The sequence below is a fragment of the Physeter macrocephalus genome, unplaced genomic scaffold (assembly GCF_002837175.3).
Source record: "Physeter macrocephalus isolate SW-GA unplaced genomic scaffold, ASM283717v5 random_630, whole genome shotgun sequence".
NCBI classification, from domain to species: Eukaryota; Metazoa; Chordata; class Mammalia; order Artiodactyla; family Physeteridae; genus Physeter; species Physeter macrocephalus.
The window spans coordinates 1-21,769 of record NW_021145991.1 but is presented as its reverse complement, the minus strand read 5'-3'; the positions used below and the strand labels follow the sequence as shown (position 1 = coordinate 21,769).

General features: G+C 56.1%; 1 protein-coding gene across 1 annotated transcript; it reads left to right on the top strand.

The window, feature by feature from the left end:
• Positions 1-3,096: 3,096 nt before the first annotated feature.
• NPTXR (neuronal pentraxin receptor) lies at positions 3,097-21,763 on the top strand (the record flags this gene model as incomplete). Its single annotated transcript, XM_028486147.2, has 5 exons — positions 3,097-4,026; positions 14,971-15,196; positions 16,017-16,264; positions 18,878-19,057; positions 19,391-21,763. Coding segments are annotated over 5 exons (1,809 nt in total), but the record flags the coding sequence as incomplete, so codon positions are not given.
• Positions 21,764-21,769: the final 6 nt, after the last annotated feature.

Below are 21,769 nucleotides of genomic sequence, written 5' to 3'. Positions count from 1 at the left end.
TTGCACTAGCTGTTCGCTCCGTCTAGAACACTCAGTCCTTCCCCAAGTTTCTACATGGCTGGTTTCTCAGGTCATTCAGGTCTCAGCTCAAATGCACGCCTTTTCTGACAACCTTATAAGTAACGCCCATCTCCTAACTCCCCACCCCCCACACACTTCCTATAACTTTCTATCATGTCACTTTTTAAATTTCCCTATCGTTCTCATTACTATTATAAATTAACTTGTTTATTTAATTATTCATTTATTTACTGCTTGCCTCCCCACTATAATATAAAACTGTGAGCTTGTCTTGTTTCCAGTTCTCCCCAGTGCCTGGCGCTATGCCTGGTCCAAAGTTGGTCTCCAAACATATATTTTGAATGAATGACTCTATTTGTTCATTTAGGGCAGAATTCCCTTTCCCGAAGGATGGAATGAAAGTAAAGAAATAAAAACCTCAGAGACGTGAGCTTTAGAGGGAAAATGTGAGGACTATTGCAGTCTTATGGAAGTTCCCCTGAGAATCCTGTTCTGACCACCTCTTGAGGAATTCTGTGTTAGGATCAAGGGGGGGGGTGTCTCTCCCAGAGCCCCAGAGAGATGAGTTTCAAGTCCTCCCTGTCCTAATCTCCCCCCTCCACCTCCAGCAGAAGCCAGGGTTGCCCGTGGAGGAAACAGTTCTACAGACATTCACCAAGCAGCTGCCCTGGGCGTGGCCCCATGCTGGATGCTGGGGATAGAGATGAATCACAGAAGAAGGAGGGGGTGACCTTCCAGGCAGGGGACAGCGTGAACAAAGGCAGAGATAGGAGACATTCTGGTGTTTGGGGGGAATTATGCACAGTTTGGTACCGCTCCAGCCAGTGAGGGTAGGAGGTGAGGCTGGAAGGGTGAGCCATGTCCAGATTACCAACAGACTCATAAACCAAGAGAAGCTAACATAATAAGGCCCAACGTTTATTAAGGCTTTCCACGTACTCTTATCCCCCCATTTTACAGATTGCAGAAACTGAGACACAGAGAGGGTGTCAGGAACTATCAAAGACCTGAGACTTTACCCTCTCTGGAAACTAGGTCATGCAACCGGTAACAGCTAGACGCAGGGTTTGAACTAGGCCTTCTGGCTCCAGAATCCATGCCCTTGACCACTAGATAATACTGCCTCTTAAGGAATTTGGACTTTATTCCACAAAGGGATGGGGATGGGGAGCCACTAATAGGTTTGAAAGCAGGAGCGTGACATGTTCATATCACAGATTTAAAAAAGTCATTCTAGGGACTTCCCCGGTGGTCCAGTGGGTAAGACTCCGTGCTCCCAATGCAGGGGGCCCGGGTTCGATCCCTGGTCGGGGAACTAGATCCCGCACGTATGCCACAACTAAAGATCCTGCATGCCGCAACTAAGACCCAGAGCAGCCAAAAAAAAAAAAAAAAAAAAAAGTCATTCGAGGGGATAAACAAATCAGTTTAAACAAAATTCAACTCCAGCCTCTGGACCCACTTATCCAACTGCTGTCCATCTCTCGTGGAGCAGCTCACATAAAGGTGGCACCATTTGGTACCCAAGCCACAGAGGCTTTGCCGCTCTTGGCAGCAGCCTCCTCTCCTGGCCTCCTCTGTCCTTCCGGGATGTACTGTGTGTGCTTCTGTCTTCACAGAACACACGTAGATGCACCAGGAGTCCCGATGCCTCACGCACCTGAAGGACTTCACAGCCCCCTCCTGCCTGCCTTCACCTTCAGAGATCCTGGCCCACCTCTCCATCGGGGAGGCGCTTCCTCCGAGCTGTGCTGCTTGGCGGGTTTCCAGGTCACTGCTCCAATGAGTATTAACACACATGCACGCACATACGGCTCTGGGGGTTCATCGTGTACAGAGCTGGCATCTGATTTGCTCCTACTTTACAACTCAGGTAACCTTTGACTCCCAGAGATCGGGTAAGCAGGGAAGGCATTATCCTGAGGCTGGGGGTGGGGTGGGGTGTGTGGAACATGTGCCCAGGGACCACTGGGCAGGATCCCCATAGCCAAACAGGGTCTCCCAGGGCTGTTGCCTCCTGAGAAATGTTCTGGTCTCTCCCCACCGCTCTGCAGAGACCACACGGCAGCCATGGTGGTCCAGAGCCCCAGGGTGAGCCTTCCCTTCAAGTCAAGAATGCAGGCTTGGAAGGTTGACAGGCCTGGGTGTGGCCTTGGCCAGTGCTCCCATGAGCCATAGCCCGTCTCCTCTATCCCAGCCTTCCGAACACCCTTCCAGCTCTGGGAACCCATGCTGGTCAGGGGATGCCTTGTGGAAAATTGGAGATGGAGCTGGATTGTGAAGGATGGTAGAATTTTTTTTTAACATTTTTAATTTTTAATTTGCAACAAAATATATATAGACCTTTTTGACAGGAGAAAGTAAAAGGCTCCTGCATCACCCCCGCACCAGAGCCCTCTCCCACGCCTGCTTGTTCCTGCCAGTGTCTGATCCACATGCCACTGGGGTCTTGCCATGCTAGTGTACTCTGCAGCGGGGAGAGAGGTCTTCTCTGGCACCCTCGATGTTCTGTCCTCCCAAAGATTCAGAGGAGGGAACTTCTGCCGCCCTCTGAAATCACAGGAAGATTTTTTTTTTTTTTTTTTTCTGAAGGGGAGTGACCTCTGCTCTCTCAGGGAGTTGGGGGTGGGAAATGACAGGCAGGTGGCCATAGTATAACGAGAGGGTGGATCAAAATCTCCAGTGCCCTGCCCCCAGCCCTGCCCGCTTTCCTTGTTCTCCCCACGCCCAGCCCAGCTCCATTCCATAGTCTGGGTCCAGTCAGATGCTCCTGAGCTCAAACGCTGCTCCAGCGCATACTAGCCGCGTGATCTTGGACAGCGACCTGACCCCTGTGGGCCTCAGTTTCCTCATTTGTACCGTCAGTGTGTCCACGGTGAGGCGTAATTGTAAGCAAGCTCCTGGCTCCCTCAGCACAGAGCCCGACGCGGAGAAAAGCTCCCCGCAAGGTAGCTGGCGGCATCATGGGTTCCGGGAGGGGGCCAGAGCACGGGTGGGGTGGGGTGGGGGTCGCCCGGGAGTCCCGCCGCCCGGCCACTGGGTCGCCGCCCTCTGCGCGGTGACGGCAGCGGATAAGGCTCTCGCCGCATCCCGGGCAGCGCCCCCACTCGGCGCCCGGCACGGAACTGGTGCGGGGCTGGGCCGGCCCGGAGGAGCCGGAGGGGCGGGGCCGCCGCGCCAGCTCCCCCTCCCCGCCTCCCGTCGCCTTCTCCTCCTCGCGCTTCCCGGGCTCAGAGCGGCGGCAGCAGCGGCCGCGGCAACAGCTTTGGCTCCGGCTCCTCCCGCTCCCGCTCCCGCTCCCGCTCCGGGCCCGCTCGGCCCCACGCGCCCGGGCCCCGCGCCCCGACCCCGCCGCCGCGCCTGCCGGGGGCCTCGGGTGCCCCCGCCGCCCGCCTCACGCTGAAGTTCCTGGCCGTGCTGCTGGCCGCGGGCATGCTGGCGTTCCTCGGTGCCGTCATCTGCATCATCGCCAGCGTGCCCCTGGCGGCCAGCCCGGCGCGGGCGCTGCCCGGTGGCGCCGACAACGCCTCGGGCGCCGCCGCGTCCCCGGGCCCGCAGCGCAGCCTGAGCGCGCTGCACGGCGCGGGCGGCTCGGCCGGGCCCCCAGCGCTGCCCGGGGCTCCGGCGGCCAGCGCGCACCCGCTGCAGCCCGTGCCCCTCTTCAGCCGCTTCCTGTGCACGCCGCTGGCGGCTGCCTGCCCGTCGGGGGCCGAGCAGGGGGACGCGGCGCCGAGCGAGCGCGAGGAGCTGCTGCTGCTGCAGAGCACGGCCGAGCAGCTACGCCAGACGGCGCTGCAGCAGGAAGCGCGCATCCGCGCCGACCAGGACACCATCCGCGAGCTCACCGGCAAGCTGGGCCGCTGCGAGAGCGGCCTGCCGCGCGGCCTCCAGGACGCCGGGCCCCGCCGCGACGCCATGGCCGACGGGCCCTGGGACTCGCCCACGCTCATCCTCGAGCTGGAGGACGCCGTGCGCGCCCTCCGGGACCGCATCGACCGCATCGAGGTGAGCGCCGCGCCGCGCCGCGCGCCGTCGGGACCTGGCCGGGGGGTGGGAGGGGCCGCTCGAGGGACTCGAGGGCGTCCCGGGGTCCCGCCGTCACCGCCGGCTGAGGGACCCTGGGGAGCCCCCGCGAGTGTCGGAGCCTCGAGTTTCCGTCTGTGCAAAGGGGATGGTTGGCCCTGCCTCCCAAGGGGAGAAGGGAGGAGTCCGGTAGCGCACACAGGCCGGAGACTGACACTGTGACTAAGGCACAGGAGGCGCACGGGAAAGGCTCGCTCCCGATCCTTTTTCCTCTGTAAGCCTCAGTTTCCGAGTCTGTAAAATGGGTATAACGGTGTCCGCCTGCAGTGTGGATTGATGAAAACGTAGGTACGTGAAAATGCTAGGCACGTACTAGGACCTTGTTAAATGTCCGTTTTATTTCCTTCTTTCAGACACCCCCAAAGCAGCACCAGCCACACACTCAGTCCCTATGGTCAGAAGATAGGAACGCTGTCCAAGGGACTCGGGGTCCTCCTCTCCTGCGGAAGAGCGGGGAACAGTATCTCATAAGCCAAACGTGGGTGCCCCTCGCTGCCTCCACCCCTAAGCCCCCCACCTGGGCTCGGACCACGGGCTTGATAGCAGGAGCTCAGATGGTGGTAGCCCAGACAAGATGCCTGGAAGCCGGCAGCTGTGGGGTGGGGGCTGAGTGGAGAATAGGGTCCCACCTGGGTCTCTCCCCCTCCACTCACCTTTTTCAGATGTTCCTGGCCCTGGCCCAGGCTCAGGATCAGACACAAGGGGTCCAACAGGTGGAATCCGCTCTTGGCTGTCCTGTGATCCTGGGCCAGCTATTTCTCCTTTGAAGCTGCCAGACCCCTACCTCCCTGTGAGCACTTATTTGGGGCCACCTGGAGGGGAAGCTGGACATACTAGGCAGGACAGACATCTGGAGACACTGACCACCCCCCAGCCATCCACGACTTCCAGACTGCAGGGAAGGGGGTTAGCAACAAAACTGGATCCGTGGAAGGAGTGGGGGAGAAAGAGCCCACAGCACCAGCTGCCCCCTTTATTACCTCCTTCGAAACTGAGTGCGGCTGTCAAAGGGAAGAGAATGGCTGGAAGGAAGGAAAGGCAGGGACTCCTCCCTCTCCATGGCTTTCTCAGTTACATCCCTGGCCGAGCAGCACAGGAGATGCTGCTGGTATGGAAGGCAGGCCATGGCCATGGCCCAGTGGCCCTCCAGAAAGTCCGTGTTGGTGTCAGCACCCACCCTGCAGGGTGTCGGAGCACAGCCAGGCAGCTATCACAGCCAACCCCAAACCTGGGGCTCAGAGACCTCCTAAGGTGAGTGACAGAGACAGGAGGAAAGCCCAGAGTCTTACCTGCCGGCAGCATCCCTTTTCCCACTCCAGCTCTGGGCATTTCTAGGATGAGAGCTGAGAGCAGGAAAATAATCAGGCAAACACAGAAAGTCAACAGTGAAGGGAAGTCTCAGTTTCCTCACCTGTAGAATGGGGACAGTATTAGCACCTACCTCATTGGAGTGTTAGGAGGATTAAGTGAGTTAATCTTTTTTGAAGGGCCCAGAACAGTGTCTGGCAGAGGTATGCTCCATCAATTTGATTGCTGTCTTTAACATTAAGCTCTAATATTACCAATTTTTTAAATAGCCAGAATTTAAAATGGGAACAAATCCTCCTTTTAGAAATAGATTTTATTAATGTAAAAAAAAAAAAAAGATTTGGTCTTCAATAAACTTCCCCTTGCCTGCCCTAGTCCCTGCCCCCACACCCAGATGGCACCCGTGGTTCCTCCCACGTCTGGGGCTGGCAGGGCTGGGCTTGCCCTGGACCTGCACCTGTGCATTTGGCAGGGTGGGCTCCCTTCCGGTTAGCCCGCTGAGGTTGGGGGTATCCTGGTGGCTGGGATTTGGCACCAGGTCAGCCTCCTAGGTGGGGGAGTCCTGCTTCCCTATACACACTCCTTCTGCTTTCTGAGTGCAGTGGACGTGGAGGGGCTGCCTGTCCTTCTGAGCCTGGCAGCCACCAGAGCCAGTCTCTTTGGGGTGTTTGGCAGGGGTCAGGGTCTGGAGCCCAACAGACTCGGGGTCAGACTACTGGTCTCAGCTGGACCCCATGCACCTTTTAGCCACTGACTGGTTTTTCCCTTCCCTTCTCATCCAAAAGCCTCAGAAGGATGCCCCCAGGTTTTCAGGGTGTACTTTCTCACCACTAGTCTCTCTCCCACTTTGGTACACTGACAGTGCTTGTGGTGGCGTCACCACAGTTGATAAATTGAATGGGAATGTTTCAGTCCTTATCTTGCTGGACCCCTCTCCAACATCTGACCCCGCTGATCATCCCCTGCTACAAATCTCCATGCGGTTGGCTTCTAGGTACCTCTCACCTGCCCCTCCACCCTCTCTGCTTCTCTGTCCCCTCTTGGGTCCTCCTCCTGTAACATGTGCGCCCCTCCTGGCCTTCCTCTCACTTTCCCTGGGTGAACTCAGCCATACCCTGAGGCTTTCCAACGCCATTCCACCGTGATGCCCCAAACCAGCTTCGTCTCCTCCCAGGTTTCTCTCCAGCCTTCAGACCAATAGATCCAGCTGCTTCCTGAGCACCTCCCTCTGGATGTCCCACCAACCCCCTACCTTCATCATGTCCCAACCCGAACTCAGGTACACGCTCTGAGAAGCCATACTTGGCTCCTCCCCTCCCCTCCCCCTTTCAGTCGGCCTCATCTCTCCGCGGCTCCACCTGCCCAGGCACACCCCTCCACCCATCCTCCTCCAGGCAGCCCCAGGGATCTTCCTTAAGCCCACCCCGTGGGGCTCCCCTGTGGTGCAAACTCAGCCTGCCCCCAGGCTGCCATTTTGTATCTGGCCCGTCTCCCAGTTTCTTCTTCTTCTGCCTAGATTACCCCCAGCATATCCATACTCATCATTTAAGTCTGCTCTGAGTACACCTCCTCCTAGAGGCCTTCCCTGATCACCCTCTGTCTCCTTCCTACCCCCACCCCTGCACATCTCAGCACACCCCTGCCCACCTCTCTGCATCACTCCCTTCCCCACCCCACTGGGCTGACTACCAAAGGGGAGGAAAGGTCCCCCTCACCCACCCTCTCTCCACAGGCCTCAAGTTGGAGTCACATTTGAGGGCTTAGGAGAAATTGTTTGTCTTCTATGTTTTTATCTTTGCTGTTATTTTTGTTGTTAATTGAAAAAATGTCCAAAGATTTCAGGGGGAATTATATTTAATTCCACCATTTTATTCATTTTTACAGCCCCCCTTTTGGTCCTTTATCCAGGTGTAGACATTGTTCCTGAGTTGCTGGGTTGCTAGTAATTACCATTTTAATGATGGCCATAATATCCTGGGATCCATCTCAGGCTCCACCATCCATCAGTCCTTTGACTGTCTCCTGTTGCTGGAGATGTAGGTTGTTTCTGATTATCTTTGCTTCTAGATGCTCACTCCAGGATCGATTTCATTCAGATAGTTGTTTGTTTTTTTCTTTTTAAGTCTGTTGAAGTATTTCTTTAGGCTGAATTCCCAGGAGTGGTATTACTGGGTCAGATGCTATTGACTTTTATGACTGTGGCCAAAAACCACTTTTCAAAAGGACCATTTTATGGGGCAGCCAGCCATGTATGCATGTTACAGTGTTCTGTTTTTGCACTAATTTATGTGTTAAATGAAATTTCAGGATAGATTTAAGCAGCGATTTTTGGACATAAATCACATTCTTAATCCTGCCTGGCAAGCTAGTTGCCTCCCCTCATCTTGGGGTGGAAGCCGTGAAAAGGAACACCCTGCTGATGGTCGCAGAGGCTCCTGGGCCTAATAACAATTATAGCTCATGCTTCCTGAGCACTTACCATGTGTCAGGTGCTGTTCATTATCTCATTTAATCCTGATAAAATCTCCATGAGGAAGGTACTATTCTGTCCCCCGTTTACAGATGAAGAAACCAAGGTTCAGAGAGGTTAAGAAACTGGCCCAAGTTCACACAGCGTTGGAACCTGGATCTGACCCTGTCAGTGTTTGGCTCCAGAGCCCTTGTTCTTCATCATTAACTCTAGATCCATCTGGAGGGGTCAGACCTCACCTATCTTCAGGAGAGTGAGAAAGACAGGTGAGGGAAGTGCCTCTTGTTGGATACTGCCCTGGACCATTTCTGCCTCAGAGCATATAGAACGAGAGTGATGGGGGCCAGTCCTCAAAGGCTTGTCGTGCTGGCTGGCAAGATAATCAGGAGGCTGAAAACGATAAATAAGAACAACAAGTAACATTTATTAGGCACTTACTATGTACATGTTAGCTTATTCAGTCTTCAGACGTATGAAGCAGGCTGTATGCATTCCCATCTTACGGATAAAGACGTGGAGGCTCATAGAGTCTGGAGGAACCAGAGCCAGACAAATCACGTCCTGCCCTCCCCGCCCCTGGCTTCTGTTTCCCCTTCATAAAATGATACAGTGGGCAGATGCTCCCTAAACACCTCGTAGCTCTAAATATTCACTGAAATAGGAAGGCTGGGTGGCATAAAGTTGAGTTCTTCTTGCTTGTGACTTTAGGCTAATCACTTTCTCTCTCTGGGCCTCATTTATTTAATCTGTAAAATGGTTAGGAGGGGCTGGGTTTGGTCTGGGCCCTTTGGGCTCTAAATTCTGAGTTCTTGGGCAGATGTTTCCTGATTAGGAATTGTGGTGGGGAGTATGGAGGTTCCATGTTTCTGTGGCCCCCAACTCTCCAGCCACACACTCTCAGACCGCCAGTTCCTCAGGGGAGTCTCCAGATAAACAAAGTGGCTTATAGAATCTTTTGGTGCCTTTTTAAAAGTCTATTGGTTGCTTTTGCTTTCCTCTTACATTCCTGCCCATCCTGGAAGCTTCTGCTCTGCGGGGGCTGGTTCCCGTGACCCTGCCTCTTTGGCCACAAAAGGGGCCAGCAGAGTGCAGTGAGAGAGCTCCTGCCCATCGGCCTTTTGTTGGAGGACGTGGAACCTAGTGCCCTCTAGGCCACCTGCAGACCCCGATGGCCCTTCTCCCTGTGGCTGGTCTCCCCCCATCTCCAGGTGGGGCACCCGTACTGAGAAGCCCTTAACCCCTACCCCTGCCCGTGTGGAACCTGCATTCTAGCAAGAAACCTTGGTTTTAAAAAACCCCAGCTCTGCCACCTGCTCGCTGTGACCTCAGAAAATTCCATCTTCTCTCTGATCCTGTTTCCCCATCTGTCAGATGGAAGCGTGGGCAGGACAGCCAGAGAACCCCTCTTTCTCTGTCATCCTGTGCCCTGGAGGCCTCTCATCCCTGGCAGGGCTTCGCCTGGGAAGGGAGACCCTTCCTGCCATTCCAAGCCTGGCAAGAGCCGCTTGGGCGGAAGACAGGGACTTACCTGTGGGCCTTTTTTTTTTTTTTTTAAGGTATATCTTACATTCAATATATGTAAGAGCTCACATATATTACTTTAAAAAGACACAGATCTTAAGTGTACAGCTCAGTGAAAATCTATGTATGGCTGCATCCATGAAAGCACCACCCAGATAAGAGTCAGGACATTTCTGGCACCCCAGAAGGCTCCTTTGTGACCCCAAAGTCCATACTTCCCCAGAGGTACCACTGTTCCAGTTTCTGTCACTGTAGGTCAGTTTTCTCTGTGTTTGAACGTCACTCAGATCGACTCAGAGAAGCTGCACCCCTTTGTGTCTGGTGTTCTCTTTCAACATTGTCTGACCTTCGGTCGTGGTGTGTGTGTGTCTGTGGTATGTTATTTTTCAGTGCTGTGTAGTGTTTCAATGTGTGGAGATACCTTAATTTATTTACCTATTCTTCTGTGGATGGACATTTGGGTTGTTTCTGGTTTGGGGTTATTACAGATAAAGCTGCCGTGAATGTGCTTGGGATATCTCTGGTTGGCTGCAAGTCCTCATTTCTCCTGGATGTATCGCCAGGAGTGGGATGCTTGGGTCCCAGGAGGGGCATATATTTAGCATTAGGAGTTTCTGCCAAACAAAGTGGCAGTGAGTGTTTGCACACCCACCTGCTGTGAAGCTTGTCAACCTTGCTATGGTCATTTAAAAGACACTCCCCGTTCTGGTGGGTGTGTAGTGAACTCATTGTGGTTTTAATTTGTATTTCTCTGATGACTCATGATGTCGAGCACCTTTTCTCATGTTTGTTGGCCATTATGTGAAGTCCTTGCCTGTGGGAGGTGGACCGAGATCAGGAGCTGGCGCTCCCCCCCGCCCCCCCGCCGAGTGACAATGCCGTTGGATTTCCCCAGGACAGTTGGGCACGTGATCCCCGCTGAACTCGGGACAGAGATCGAAGCAGCCAAGCAGCCAACCCGAAGCGGAAGCTCTTAGGTGCACCCCCCACACCCCTCGTTTGACTCCAGGGCAAGCTGAGGCTCAGAGAGGCTGAGTGACTTGCCCAAGTCCACACAGCACGGCAGAACTGAGCCAAGATGACAGCCAGGATTTTCTATGAAAATGGGCTGAGGGTGGGGTCCTCAGTCTCTGCTGCAGATTCTTGGCCAGGACCCAGAAGGTGTGTGGGCAGGCAGGGCCTAAGAGAGAATTTTGTGGCAGCTTGACGGGGAGTACTCGAAGGGAGAGGAGAAGGGACCTGGGGTTGGGTTGCCTTGTCACTTGCTCTGGGGCCTCAGAGCCCAGGAGGGTGTATGGGCACACCCTCTGGGAGCCATCTCCCCTTCTCCCGGCCTCCTCCCCTCCCACACACCGACTGCCCTGACCTGGCACCCTTGGTGCACAGAGGGCCATTTGTCTTCTTTCCATTCCAGCTGCAAATTGGCAGTGGGGACCAGGACAAAGATCAGTCCGGCCTCTGCCACCTGCTCTCCTGCCCCTTCCCTGCCAGGGTTAGATGGAGACAGAGCAGCCCGCTGGTCCGGCTCCTGGGGAGAAAGGCGGGAGCACGACAGCCCCTCTGAGAGGGCTTCTCCGACTCACCATGCCCCCGCCGCCCCACAGAGAGCTTCTTGCGGGTGCTGTCCCTGTCACAGCTCCCAGGCAGCCTCCCCCCGCTCCAGCTGAGAGCGCTGCTGTGGCAGGCACTGGCCTTATTTGCCTAGGGAGCCACAGCACCTGGCACTTAGTAAGAGGCATCAGGGCTGAGCGCGCCCTCTATGCCAGCCTGTTCTAAGGGCCTTACAACTTAGTCCCATGAGAACCATGGGACCGTTACTCTCCCCATTTCACAGATGAGAAAACCGAGGCTCAGAGAGGTAAGATCCTTGGTTAAGAACCGAGGCTCGGAGAGGTTAAGAACCTTGAAATCCCACTCAGCTGGGATTTCAGTCCTTGGCAGTCTGGCTCCAGGGCCCACATCTACACGGTTACTACTCACTATGCTCTCCTGTTCTCTCAATAATAGCAGGAAATAATAATGGTTATGACTCTTTATCAGCCATTTTTATATGCCAGGCTTTACATATTTTTTCATTTTGTCATTATGTATATCCTAAGATGTGGATACTATCATTATCCCCATTTTACAGTTGAGGAAACCGAGGGTCAAAGGAGTTGAGCAGCTTGCCCAGGGCCACAGATCCAGGAAGTGGGGAGCCTGGGAATGACACGGGCCTGTCTGACCTGAGAGTCATGCTGGTACCCATGGCATTGTGTTGCCACAGCACGTGTTGGGGCTGGACTGGGGTCCTGGGTCTGCGACTGCGCAGCGGTGTGACCTCAGGCAGATGACGTCACCTCTCTGAGCCTCTGCTCTCTCATCTGTAAAGTGGGCCTCCTTACTTCCCCAGGTTGTCGAGAGGGGCTGTGGAATGTTTGCACAGTGCTTCTGAAGTGCAGGGCCTGGCACGCGGTGCGTGGCAAGGACAGCTGCCTCTGTTGGCCGCTTGTTACTGAGTGCTAACGAGCCGGGCACGTTACCTGAGCTGGACCCGAACGCTGGGCTCTGGCTCCAGGCCCCATATACTTACACCAAACCCCACCCTGGACTCCCAGCACGACAGGAGTGGGTTCTGAGCCCCCATCAGGACCCTCGTGGGGGGATGGCATCATCGTCTCCCTATCGTCTTGTGCTGGGGGCCCTCTTGGCATCAGGCCGAGAGCCCACGCGGCGCAGCCCGCGCCCGCAGCAGATGGGAAAGTGGGGGGAGTCATGTTCTTCTGATTCAGACGTTGGGGTGGGGAGGGGGCCACACAGGATCTGGCGAGCCCACCTCCTCCCTGGCCTTCCTGCAGAGCTGGCGGCTCTGACAAAAGAACAGCTTGTGTGCCCACCTCCCTCGGCCTGCGCTGTGTCTCCTCGCAACAGCAGCTGTGTAAATAGCACTTGACGTCCTGTTCCTTCCTGGCAGGTCTTTCTCGCTCCAAGGGAGGAGGACGCTTTGCTAGAGAGAGAAGGCTTTGGCTCCAGAGGGGTCAGCTTTGCCCAGTCCCATCACTGTAGAAAATTCAAAAGGACTTCTGCCTCGGTTTCCCCATCTGTGAAATGGGGACACTAAGAGTGCCAACCAAAACAAGTGGCTGTGAGGAGTCACGAGTAAATACATGGAAAGTGCCGAGGGTGGGCCCGGTACACTCTTCTTCAGAGGTGTGCCCCTCATGCCCAGCTAGGCCCAGTGGAAGGAGGGAAAGCGAGGCTGGAATGGTGCTGGGGCCGAGGAGACCCAGTCCCGGCCCTCCCAGTGCTGACGTGGAAGGCAATCCATGAGCTAATTGCCTCAGCCCAAGGTTTCCCGGAAGTCCAGTCGCCTCAGATGCAGTGGGTGGCTGGTCCTATCGCTCCATAAGCTGTCTGTGGTCAAGGGAAGATTCTGGAGGTAGCGAGCTCCCCATCAGCTGATGTATACAAGCCTCACAGTGTGCATTCTGCTTTTACAGTTCACGAGGATCTGTAACTTCCACTGTTCCATCCTTACATCTGTCCTGTGGATGGACAGAGTGGGGCCCGTTGTCCCTGTTTTACAGAAGGGGAGACTGAGGCTTTGGGTTTAGTCAGCACCAGAGTCAGGATTCATACAAGGAGCCCCCCGGATAGTGGAAAGTGAAGATTAGTGTAACATGGGTGGGGCCGGGTGTACCGAGCAGCTCATCCATCCGTGCCCCGCCCCCCTCACCTGGCCTCCCCACCTGGTGGGCCAAAGCAGGCGTCTGCATGGGTGGGTGGCCGTGTCCTCTCCCGTGGGACACTGTGAGGGATAAAGTGGCCCACCCCGGGCCAGGCTTGGGCTCCCCTGATCACAGCCCCGCGAGCCAAACCCTCCAAGTCTCCACTTTATAGAGAAGGACAAATGACACCAGAGAGGTTAGCCCACCTGCCGCCGCTCTTGGGGTGGAGTGGAGGAACCAAGTGTCAGTCCCTTCAACTCCTCAGCGCAAGGTCACGTCACTGTCTGTGGTGGCCGCTCCCTTCTCTCAGGCGCTGAGTGTGGCAGTGCCACTCTGCCTGCACTGCCCTCCCCACCCCCAGCACTTTGAAGCAGGGGGCACATTTATCCCCTCATCACATGGAGCTCAGAGAGGCTAAGGGACCTGCCCGATGTCACACAGCAAATGACCAACAAGGCCAGGATTGGGCCAGTGAAGCTGGGAGGGGTCTTCTGTACTTGCCCTGAGCTGTGGGGCCATCCCTGCAGGCACGTGGCACTCAGGGAATGCTAGGCTGTGCTCTTGGTTTTCTGTTTGGCCCTCGGCCGTCTCTTCAGCACCTGGTGCAGTGCCCGGCCCATAGTAGGTGCTCACTGAATGTTTGCTCGGTGAAGAAGTCGTGAGAATTCAGTGAGCTCAGGTCTGGGGCTAAGCCTGTGGTCAGGGCCCAGGGCAGGTGGAGTGGGAACCACCAGGGCCCCTGGGCAGTGAGGAAGCATTGCGCTGTCAGTAGGGAGCGTGGAGAAGGGAAAAAGGGAGATAGGGGACAGGGGTGGTCCAATTTGGCTCCTAGAAGCTCACTGAATTATTAATTTCCTACCCACGTTCCTGTGATGTGTCTGCCAGAGGCTGCCCCCTCCCAGAGTCAAGACTTGTGGCCTCACCTGCCTTCCTCCACCCCAGAAGGGGCTTCCTCCAGCAGGGGAGGGGGAAGGAGAGGTGCCCTGGCTTCTGCCCCAGTTCTCCTTCCCTCTGGGGTATTAAGACAGGAAAAAGGGGGGCTCTGAACACTTTGTCCTCATCCTGGGCAGGATGGGGGTGTCCGAGACCACCCTGGAACACGCTGCCCTAGACAGTAAGTGCAGTAAATAGGCGCTGTTCGTGGGAATTTACCACATGTAATCAGCCACACAACCCTCCTAAATAGGTACCGTTGTCCCGTGTTGCATGAGAGGAACCAGGGGTTCAGAGAGATGGAGGAATTTGCCCCAGGCCACACAGCAGGTTGGTTCTCGAGCTGGATTTGAACGCTGGGCTGTATGCCTGCAGAGTCTGTGATCTTAACCACGTGCTAGCCTGGAGTGGCCGCAACACTGGAGCAGTATTCCGGAAGCCCCTGATCTGTGCCCCCCGGGTCTGCACAGTGTTCACACAGAGCCTTGCACCACCTTAGAGAAGCTTGACATGTGACTGAGTGAAGATTAAGACAGTCCACCCCTTCAAGGACCCGTCGGGATATAGCCTGCCCATGATGAAGGACTCAGTAGTGGCTCTCAATCCCAACCGCACGTTAGACCACCCAGGGGACTCTTACAGCTCTCTACTGCCAGCTCCCCACCCCACCATATGCTGAGCTGTCCTGAGGGCAGAAGCCAGCCTGCTTTCAGCTCCCCATCACGCATCAGCACTGGAAACAGCCTGCTAGACACCCAGTCCACGTTTCTTGCCTGAAGCTGGTATTGCCATCCCATTTTACATATGGGGAAGCTGAGGCTCACCTGGGGTCACTCAGCAGGGGTGGTGGGCATCTCTGGGCCCTTTGTCTCTTTCCTTCCTCCCTCCAAGTGACCTCGTGCGTCCCTTTCTGTGCCCCGTGAGCAGCAGGAGCTTCCAGCCCGGGTGAACTTCTCAGCGGCCCCAGCCCCCGCGCCCGTGGTGCCCACCACCCTGCACTCCAAGATGGACGAGCTGGAGGGGCAGCTGCTGGCCAAGGTGCTGGCGCTGGAGAAGGAGCGCGTGGCCCTCGGGCACAGCAGCCAGCAGCAGCGGCAGGAGGTGGAGAAGGAGCTGGACGCCCTGCAGGACCGTGTAGCGGAACTGGAGCACGGTGGGTCCTGAGCCCCACAGAGGGCATGGCAGGCGAGGCCTTGATGGGTCCTCAGGGTGGCAGATTCACTTGGAAAGCATTTTCATGCTCTCCAGAGCCTAAAGCTAGATGGGATGGTGGGAGAGGCTGTGAAACACAAGAAAGAGAGAATAATTGGGAGAGAGCGTTATCATTATTGTTAACAGTTAGCATTTTCTGGCCCTTATTGTATTCTGGGAGTGGGCTAAGTACTTGATACATCGGCTGGTTTAATCTTCACAGACCGTACAGGGGTGGTACTGTTATTATCCCCATTTCACAGCTGAGGAAAATAAGGCTCAGAGAGGTCAAGTGACTTGCCCAAGGTCACACAGCCAGTAAGTAGTGGATCTAGACCTTAAGCCAGGTCTGACTCCAAAGTCCATGCATTTAACCACCACCACAATAGTACCTTCAATGTCAGAATTTTGTCATTTGTTTAACACCTGGGGCTGGCACCGCCAGGGGGTCAGAAAAACGTGACATGTTGGACAGTGTACAGGTGCGAGCATCAGGAGAGCTGGCTCCTCATTCCACAGCTGTCACTGGCTTGCTCTGTCACCTTGGAAGCTCACTTCCTCTCCCCAGGCCTCATTTTCCTCATCTGAAAGATGGGGATTTAGGACTCATGAGCTCTCAGGGACCTTTCATCTTTTAGACTTTGTGAGGGGCACCCTTAAGAGGCTTATAGATGAGTTGGGGCTACCAGGGGACTAGTAACCCTCATTCTGGAGTATGCCCTGCCCACCCCCCATCAGTGTCCACTGACCCCCACCGTGCCCACCTTGCTCACCCCCCTCAGGGTCCTCAGCCTACAGTCCCCCAGATGCCTTCAAGATCAGCATCCCCATCCGCAACAACTACATGTACGCCCGCGTGCGGAAGGCACTGCCCGAGCTCTACGCCTTCAGCGTCTGCGTGTGGCTGCGGTCCAGGTCGGGCGGCACTGGCCAGGGCACCCCCTTCTCCTACTCGGTGCCGGGGCAGGCCAACGAGATTGTGCTGCTGGAGGCAGGCCATGACCCCATGGAGCTGCTGATCAATGACAAGGTGAGCGGGGGGCCGAGTGGGAGGGATGGGGGGCGGGGCCGGGGGGCCCTTTCAGGAGCACCTGTACTGTGCTGGGCCCCAAACAGCTGGCCCCTTTCAGTTCTCCTGCTCAGCAGAATCAGCACACATGAAATGCCTGGTGTGTGCCAGGCTGGGTTTTGGGAATTCAAGTCAAGTCAGACCTGGGGCTGGGAAGAGGAGCTCATGTCCAAGAGAGGCTGTCAGCGGTGGTGTGCCATTTACAGAGGAGCATGTGAGGCTCACAGAGATTAAGAGACTTCCCCAGCGATGCAGCTATAGGAGCAGGGCTGGAAGTGTCTTCCGCCAGGGCCCTGCTCATTCTTCTGGACAAAGAGAGAAGCAAGTGATGTCCAAGGACCTCTTTGGGGAGGGAGGGAGGCAGGGCGGGAGGGAGTGCTAGTGGATTCCTTGCCCCCCTCCCCCCTGCAACCAGCCCCATGCTCCTCCCCTACATGGTGAGTAGGATAGTGCCATGGTCAGGCTCTGGGCTGCATGCTGGATGTGAGTCCTAGTTTTGCCACTTACCCACTGTGTGACCTTAGACTAGTCAGTTACCCTCTCCATGCCTCACTTTCCTCATCTGTAAAGCAAGAATGATGACACTCTCTACCTCATAGGAGTGTGGTGAGAAATAAATGGCTTAAATACATGTAAAGGGCTTTGAGCAGAGCCTAGCATTTAACAAACTTCGATAAATGTGAGCTATGTTTATTATTCTAGGCCCTGTGCTAGTAAATACTTTACCCATATTATCACCCTTGACCCATCTGCACCAGGAGGTGGACACCCTGTTATCCCCATTTTGCAGATGGAAAAGCTGAGGCTCAGTGAGGACAAATAATGCACCCTGGCCACATAGCTGGTGAAGGGGTGATGATGTGAATTGGGGTCTTGGGCTCCAGAAACCACCTCTTAACCCCTCCACTGTTCTGCCCTTGGGTCACCCATCTGCCCCATGCCCAGGACTCCCACCCCCTCACCCCTCCCCCAGCCTGGCTTCAGGGCAGGACAAGGCAGGGGGACTGGGGGGAGTGATGTGGCAGGAGCATGGTGATCAAGGGGGAAGGAAGGGGAGCATCTTGTCACCCGATTCCCCCCAAATATCTTCCCCGGCCTGCCACATTGCTTTGGGTCTTGCAGGCATGGTGGTCTTTTGAGACTCCCTGAAAATGCAGGTAACATATATTGCACCCACTTGTGACCAGGCCACAGCCACAGAGAGCTGCTAGGAGTGGCTGACACCCAGCAGAACCCTGCTTAGCAGGAGGTGCCTTTCATGGGTGTCCTGGAGGAGGAGGAGGGAAATGGTCCCAGGGGACAGTGAATTTCCCCTGTAGCCCAGTAGGTCCTAAGACCACCAGGGTAGCTGGATGACATCTAGATCCTACCTCCTGGTTCCCTTCATACAGCCCCTGGCTGCCATTTTTGGCTCTGCCCACGGTTAGCACTCAGTTCTAGTAAAAGGAATTCAGCACCCTGGACAGGGCCCAGTTCCCTGAACTTCTGGGGCCTTTTGAGCACCAACCTCACAAGCTCCTCACAGTTCTCATTTTATTCCAGCCTCTAAGCCTTTGCCTCTGCTGTGCCCCCCGCCACTTGGTTTGCCTTGCAGCGGAGTTGCCAGAGTCCGTTGTACTTCCAGATGTGTTTAGATTTCACATCTTCTGTTCCCACACCCCTCTCTCCCTCTGGGCCTTCACAGCCTCTGTACCTCCCAGATGGCCCCTGTGTTACTCTGTCTTGTAATATTGTCCCTGAAGTCCTTCCCTCCTGTGCAGACTCAGCTTATTTTATGACCAGGACCAGATCCATACCCCCAGGGTCCAGAACAAGGCCTGGCACCAAGTAGGCCTCAGAGAATGCTGCAATAAATTGTGATCTCAGAGAACTTAGGAGATGAAAGAGCCCTTTGGGAGCCCCAAATCCAGAGGCAGCAAGTACCTTTCATATCACAGGCCAACTCTAATCAATCATCCGTGGCTTCTGAGAGCCCTGTGATGAGGAAGATTCCTAGGGTGAGTCTAGGTTCATGATTGATTAGCCATGTCTGCCTTGGGTGGAGGAGGAGGCAGAGGTGGCTGCATATTTGCTTTCCTTTGCCCAAACCCCTAACTTTACGGATGAGGAGACTAAAGCCCAGGGAGGAAAGAGCAGCCTCCCCAGGGTCCCACAGGGGGTTGGTTGGCAGTGCCCGGCCTCTAAGGCTTGTTCTACCACTGACAGTACTTCTTGAGCCCAGCTGTGTGCCAGGCACCGTGTGTGGTATTCAGGGGAAGGTAGGCTTGTGAGATTCAGCTCCCGCCCTGCATGACCTTGCAGGCCTGTTAGAGAGTGAGTAAACCACCTAGAAACAACTGAAAACCAACACTGAATAGTCCCTTGTGATCTGAGTGAAGCTGCCCGATTACATTGATATATTGTGGGGAAAGAGGAAAGAGTCGTCGGAAAGACACTGAGCTGGGAGGAAGGAGAGGGTCAAGCCTTGGGTCAGTCCCTGGAAGGAGGGACACCGGTCTCCCCAGTCCCCATCCCACCGCTCCAGCCTTGGGCCTTGTGGCACCTCTGACCTGGGGCTGGGGGACCTCTCTTCAGGTGGCCCAGCTGCCCCTGAGCCTGAAGGACAATGGCTGGCACCACATCTGCCTCTCCTGGACCACAAGGGACGGCCTGTGGTCTGCCTACCAGGATGGAGAGCTGCGGGGCTCCGGTGAGAACCTAGCCGCCTGGCACCCCATCAAGCCTCATGGGATCCTTATCCTGGGCCAAGAGCAGGTAAGGCTTAGGATGGGATGCAGCTAGATATCCCACCCACTCAGGGCCCCTGAGGAGGAGGGGTAGGCGGAGGGTCCCTGAAAGCACAGCAGTGAGCACTCAGTCTGACCCAGCCATGCTGCAGATGGGCAGACTGAGTGAGACCCAGAGACAGCAGAGACTTGCCCAAGGGGCTAGAAACTGGAGGGGCGGGGCTAGGGCCTGGAGGGGCGGGGCTAGGGCCTGGAAGGGGTAGGACTTCAGCAGGGACAGGGGGTTGACTCTCTGAGGTCCTGCCTGTCTCTTCTGCTCCCTCACTCCATGTCTCTCTTCCTCTCTGCTCTTTTGGTCCAGGATACCCTCGGTGGCCGGTTTGATGCCACCCAGGCCTTCGTGGGTGACATTGCCCAGTTTAACCTCTGGGACCACACCCTGACACCTGCCCAGGTCCTGGGCATTGCCAACTGTACGGGGCCGCTGCTGGGCAACATCATCCCCTGGGAAGACAAGCTGGTGGAGGCCTTTGGGGGTGCAACGAAGGCCGCCTTTGATGTCTGCAAGGGACGGGCCAAGGCATGAGGGGCCACCTCATCCAGGGCCCCTCCCTTGCCTGCCAATTCGGGGGCCTTCCGGGGCAGGGTCACATTGCTTCCTCAGCCTACCCACATACTGGCCTCCTTTCTTGCCCCACTCCTGGCCACGCCTCCCGTTTCCGCCACCTATACCCACACCTCCACAGCGACCTGCCCTTGATGGCTGTCCCCTAATCCCACTCAGATGAGGACAAGCAGCTCAAGTCAACAGGTCAAGCCTGGGGTGAGTCCAGGGCCTGGCAGTGGGTGCGTAGCAGTGCCCACGGCTCTTCCCCCCCCCCCTCCGCTGGCATGAGAGTGGAGCCATCTCTCACCTCCCACTCCACCCTGTCCACCACAACTGATTCCACTGATCTCACAGCTCCTCCCGTGAGTTCGTGTATGGGGGACGGGCCCACTATCTCAGCGGCAAGGCTGGTTATCTGCCCTCTTGTCCCCCATGCAACAGGCCTGTCCCCTTCCTCTTCAGGGCCATAACAGGCTATAGAGCTGTCCCCCAGCTGAGAGGGAATGACAGAACCATGGGAGACTCCAATTCAGCCCTCCTTTATCTTTCTGCCAGCTGCCGGTCAAGGCCAGTGGGATCCTGATGGAGCCTCTCCCCCGCCCCACCCCCACCTGCACCCCCCTCTTCCTCCTCTTTCCTTGTTTCTTCGTGTGCAGTGGTTTGAATGTTGGTTCCATGCCTGGCCCAGCCCCACCTCAATTTCCAGGACACTCCCTTCCCCGCTCCAGCCTGGAGGGTTAGGGACCAAGACTCCGGGAGGCCAAAGGGCCATAGTCACCCCTTGCGCCCATCCACAGCTGTGCCCACTGGCATGGTCACCTCTCCCCTTCTGCAGCCAGGACAGGGCCTGGGCCACTTCGGCCTGGGCTGGAGACAGCATGGAACAGAGGCACATTCCCCAGGGGACCCACAATAGCTACCCGCTCTGCATGGCCCTGCAGCCTTGGGGGAGGAAAGAAGGAGCCGGGAGGGTAGGGAGAAGCATGGAGTAGTGTGCAGAGCACTGGATGAGGAGGGGGCGCGCTTGGTCCCCGGTCAGCCCTGCTGCAAACCTGCCCTCTCCGGGCTGACCTTCCTCGTTTATGAACCGAGGCCCTTGCTTCGGTCATTTCTGAGCGCTCTCCAGATCAAAAGTGAGATGGTCTGTGATTTCAGGTGGATAGGGTGGGACAAGCCTGAGAACCTGCCCAAGGACTGAGGGGCACAGCAGGGGCACGTCCTGGGACTGGGCAGCAGATGGGATCTGGCTAGGCTGGGACAGGGTCAGAAGCTGGCTCCAAAGAGTCAGGGGCAAGGGCAAGGGTCAAAGCAGACCAACCTCATACACAGATTGTAAAGATCAGCTCTTCTGGATTCCCCCAGCCTGGCACCCTTGCCTATCTGAGTGTCTCAAAGGGCCGGTGGCCTCCTGGTTCCTACCCTTGAGTCCCCACCAGCTCCCTCAAGAGAGTAGAAGAATATCAGAGCTGAGAAAAGCCACCCAGTCTGACCTCTTGCTTGTACAGATGGAGAAGAGCTCAGAGAGGGCAAGTGACTTGCACAGGATCACACAGCACGATGGAGCAGAGCCAGGACTGGAACCCAGTGCTCTTTCCCCCACACCCTGTTTCCTGCCCATGAGAGTCTTTGAGTCCAGCCTATACCTGAGAGAATGGATATCTGAGAGGTCAGAATGCCTTCCAGCATGCCCACTGGCCCACCTTCCTTTATGAAACATACAAACGTCTTGGCACTCCCACCCCCCGCCCCCAGGAGGTAGGGGAGGAGAGGTGTGATCCCCGGGCACTCTGGCAGGAATGGAGACCTGAGAACACAGGTGTCCCTCCTCTTGCCAGTCACCTACCAGGTGTCTGGGCGGCTGTTGGCTACCTGAGTCAGATGGGCACTGGTGGCTTTTTGCCCCCCTTTTGGGTCCCTGTCTCCGCTCCCCACGTCCACTTAGCCTGAGGCACTAGGCAAGAGCTGCAGACTGTGGGTCCCAGGGCCATGGAGGCTCTTCCAAAACTTGTCGCTTCCAGCCCTCAGATCCTCGTTTCCATTTCAAGAGCACAGAAGGACCTTTCAGCCCCTCCAGCCCAACTCCGCCTAGAAGGAGTGATGGTGCACTTCAGCCGGAACCTGCCGAGATCTGCG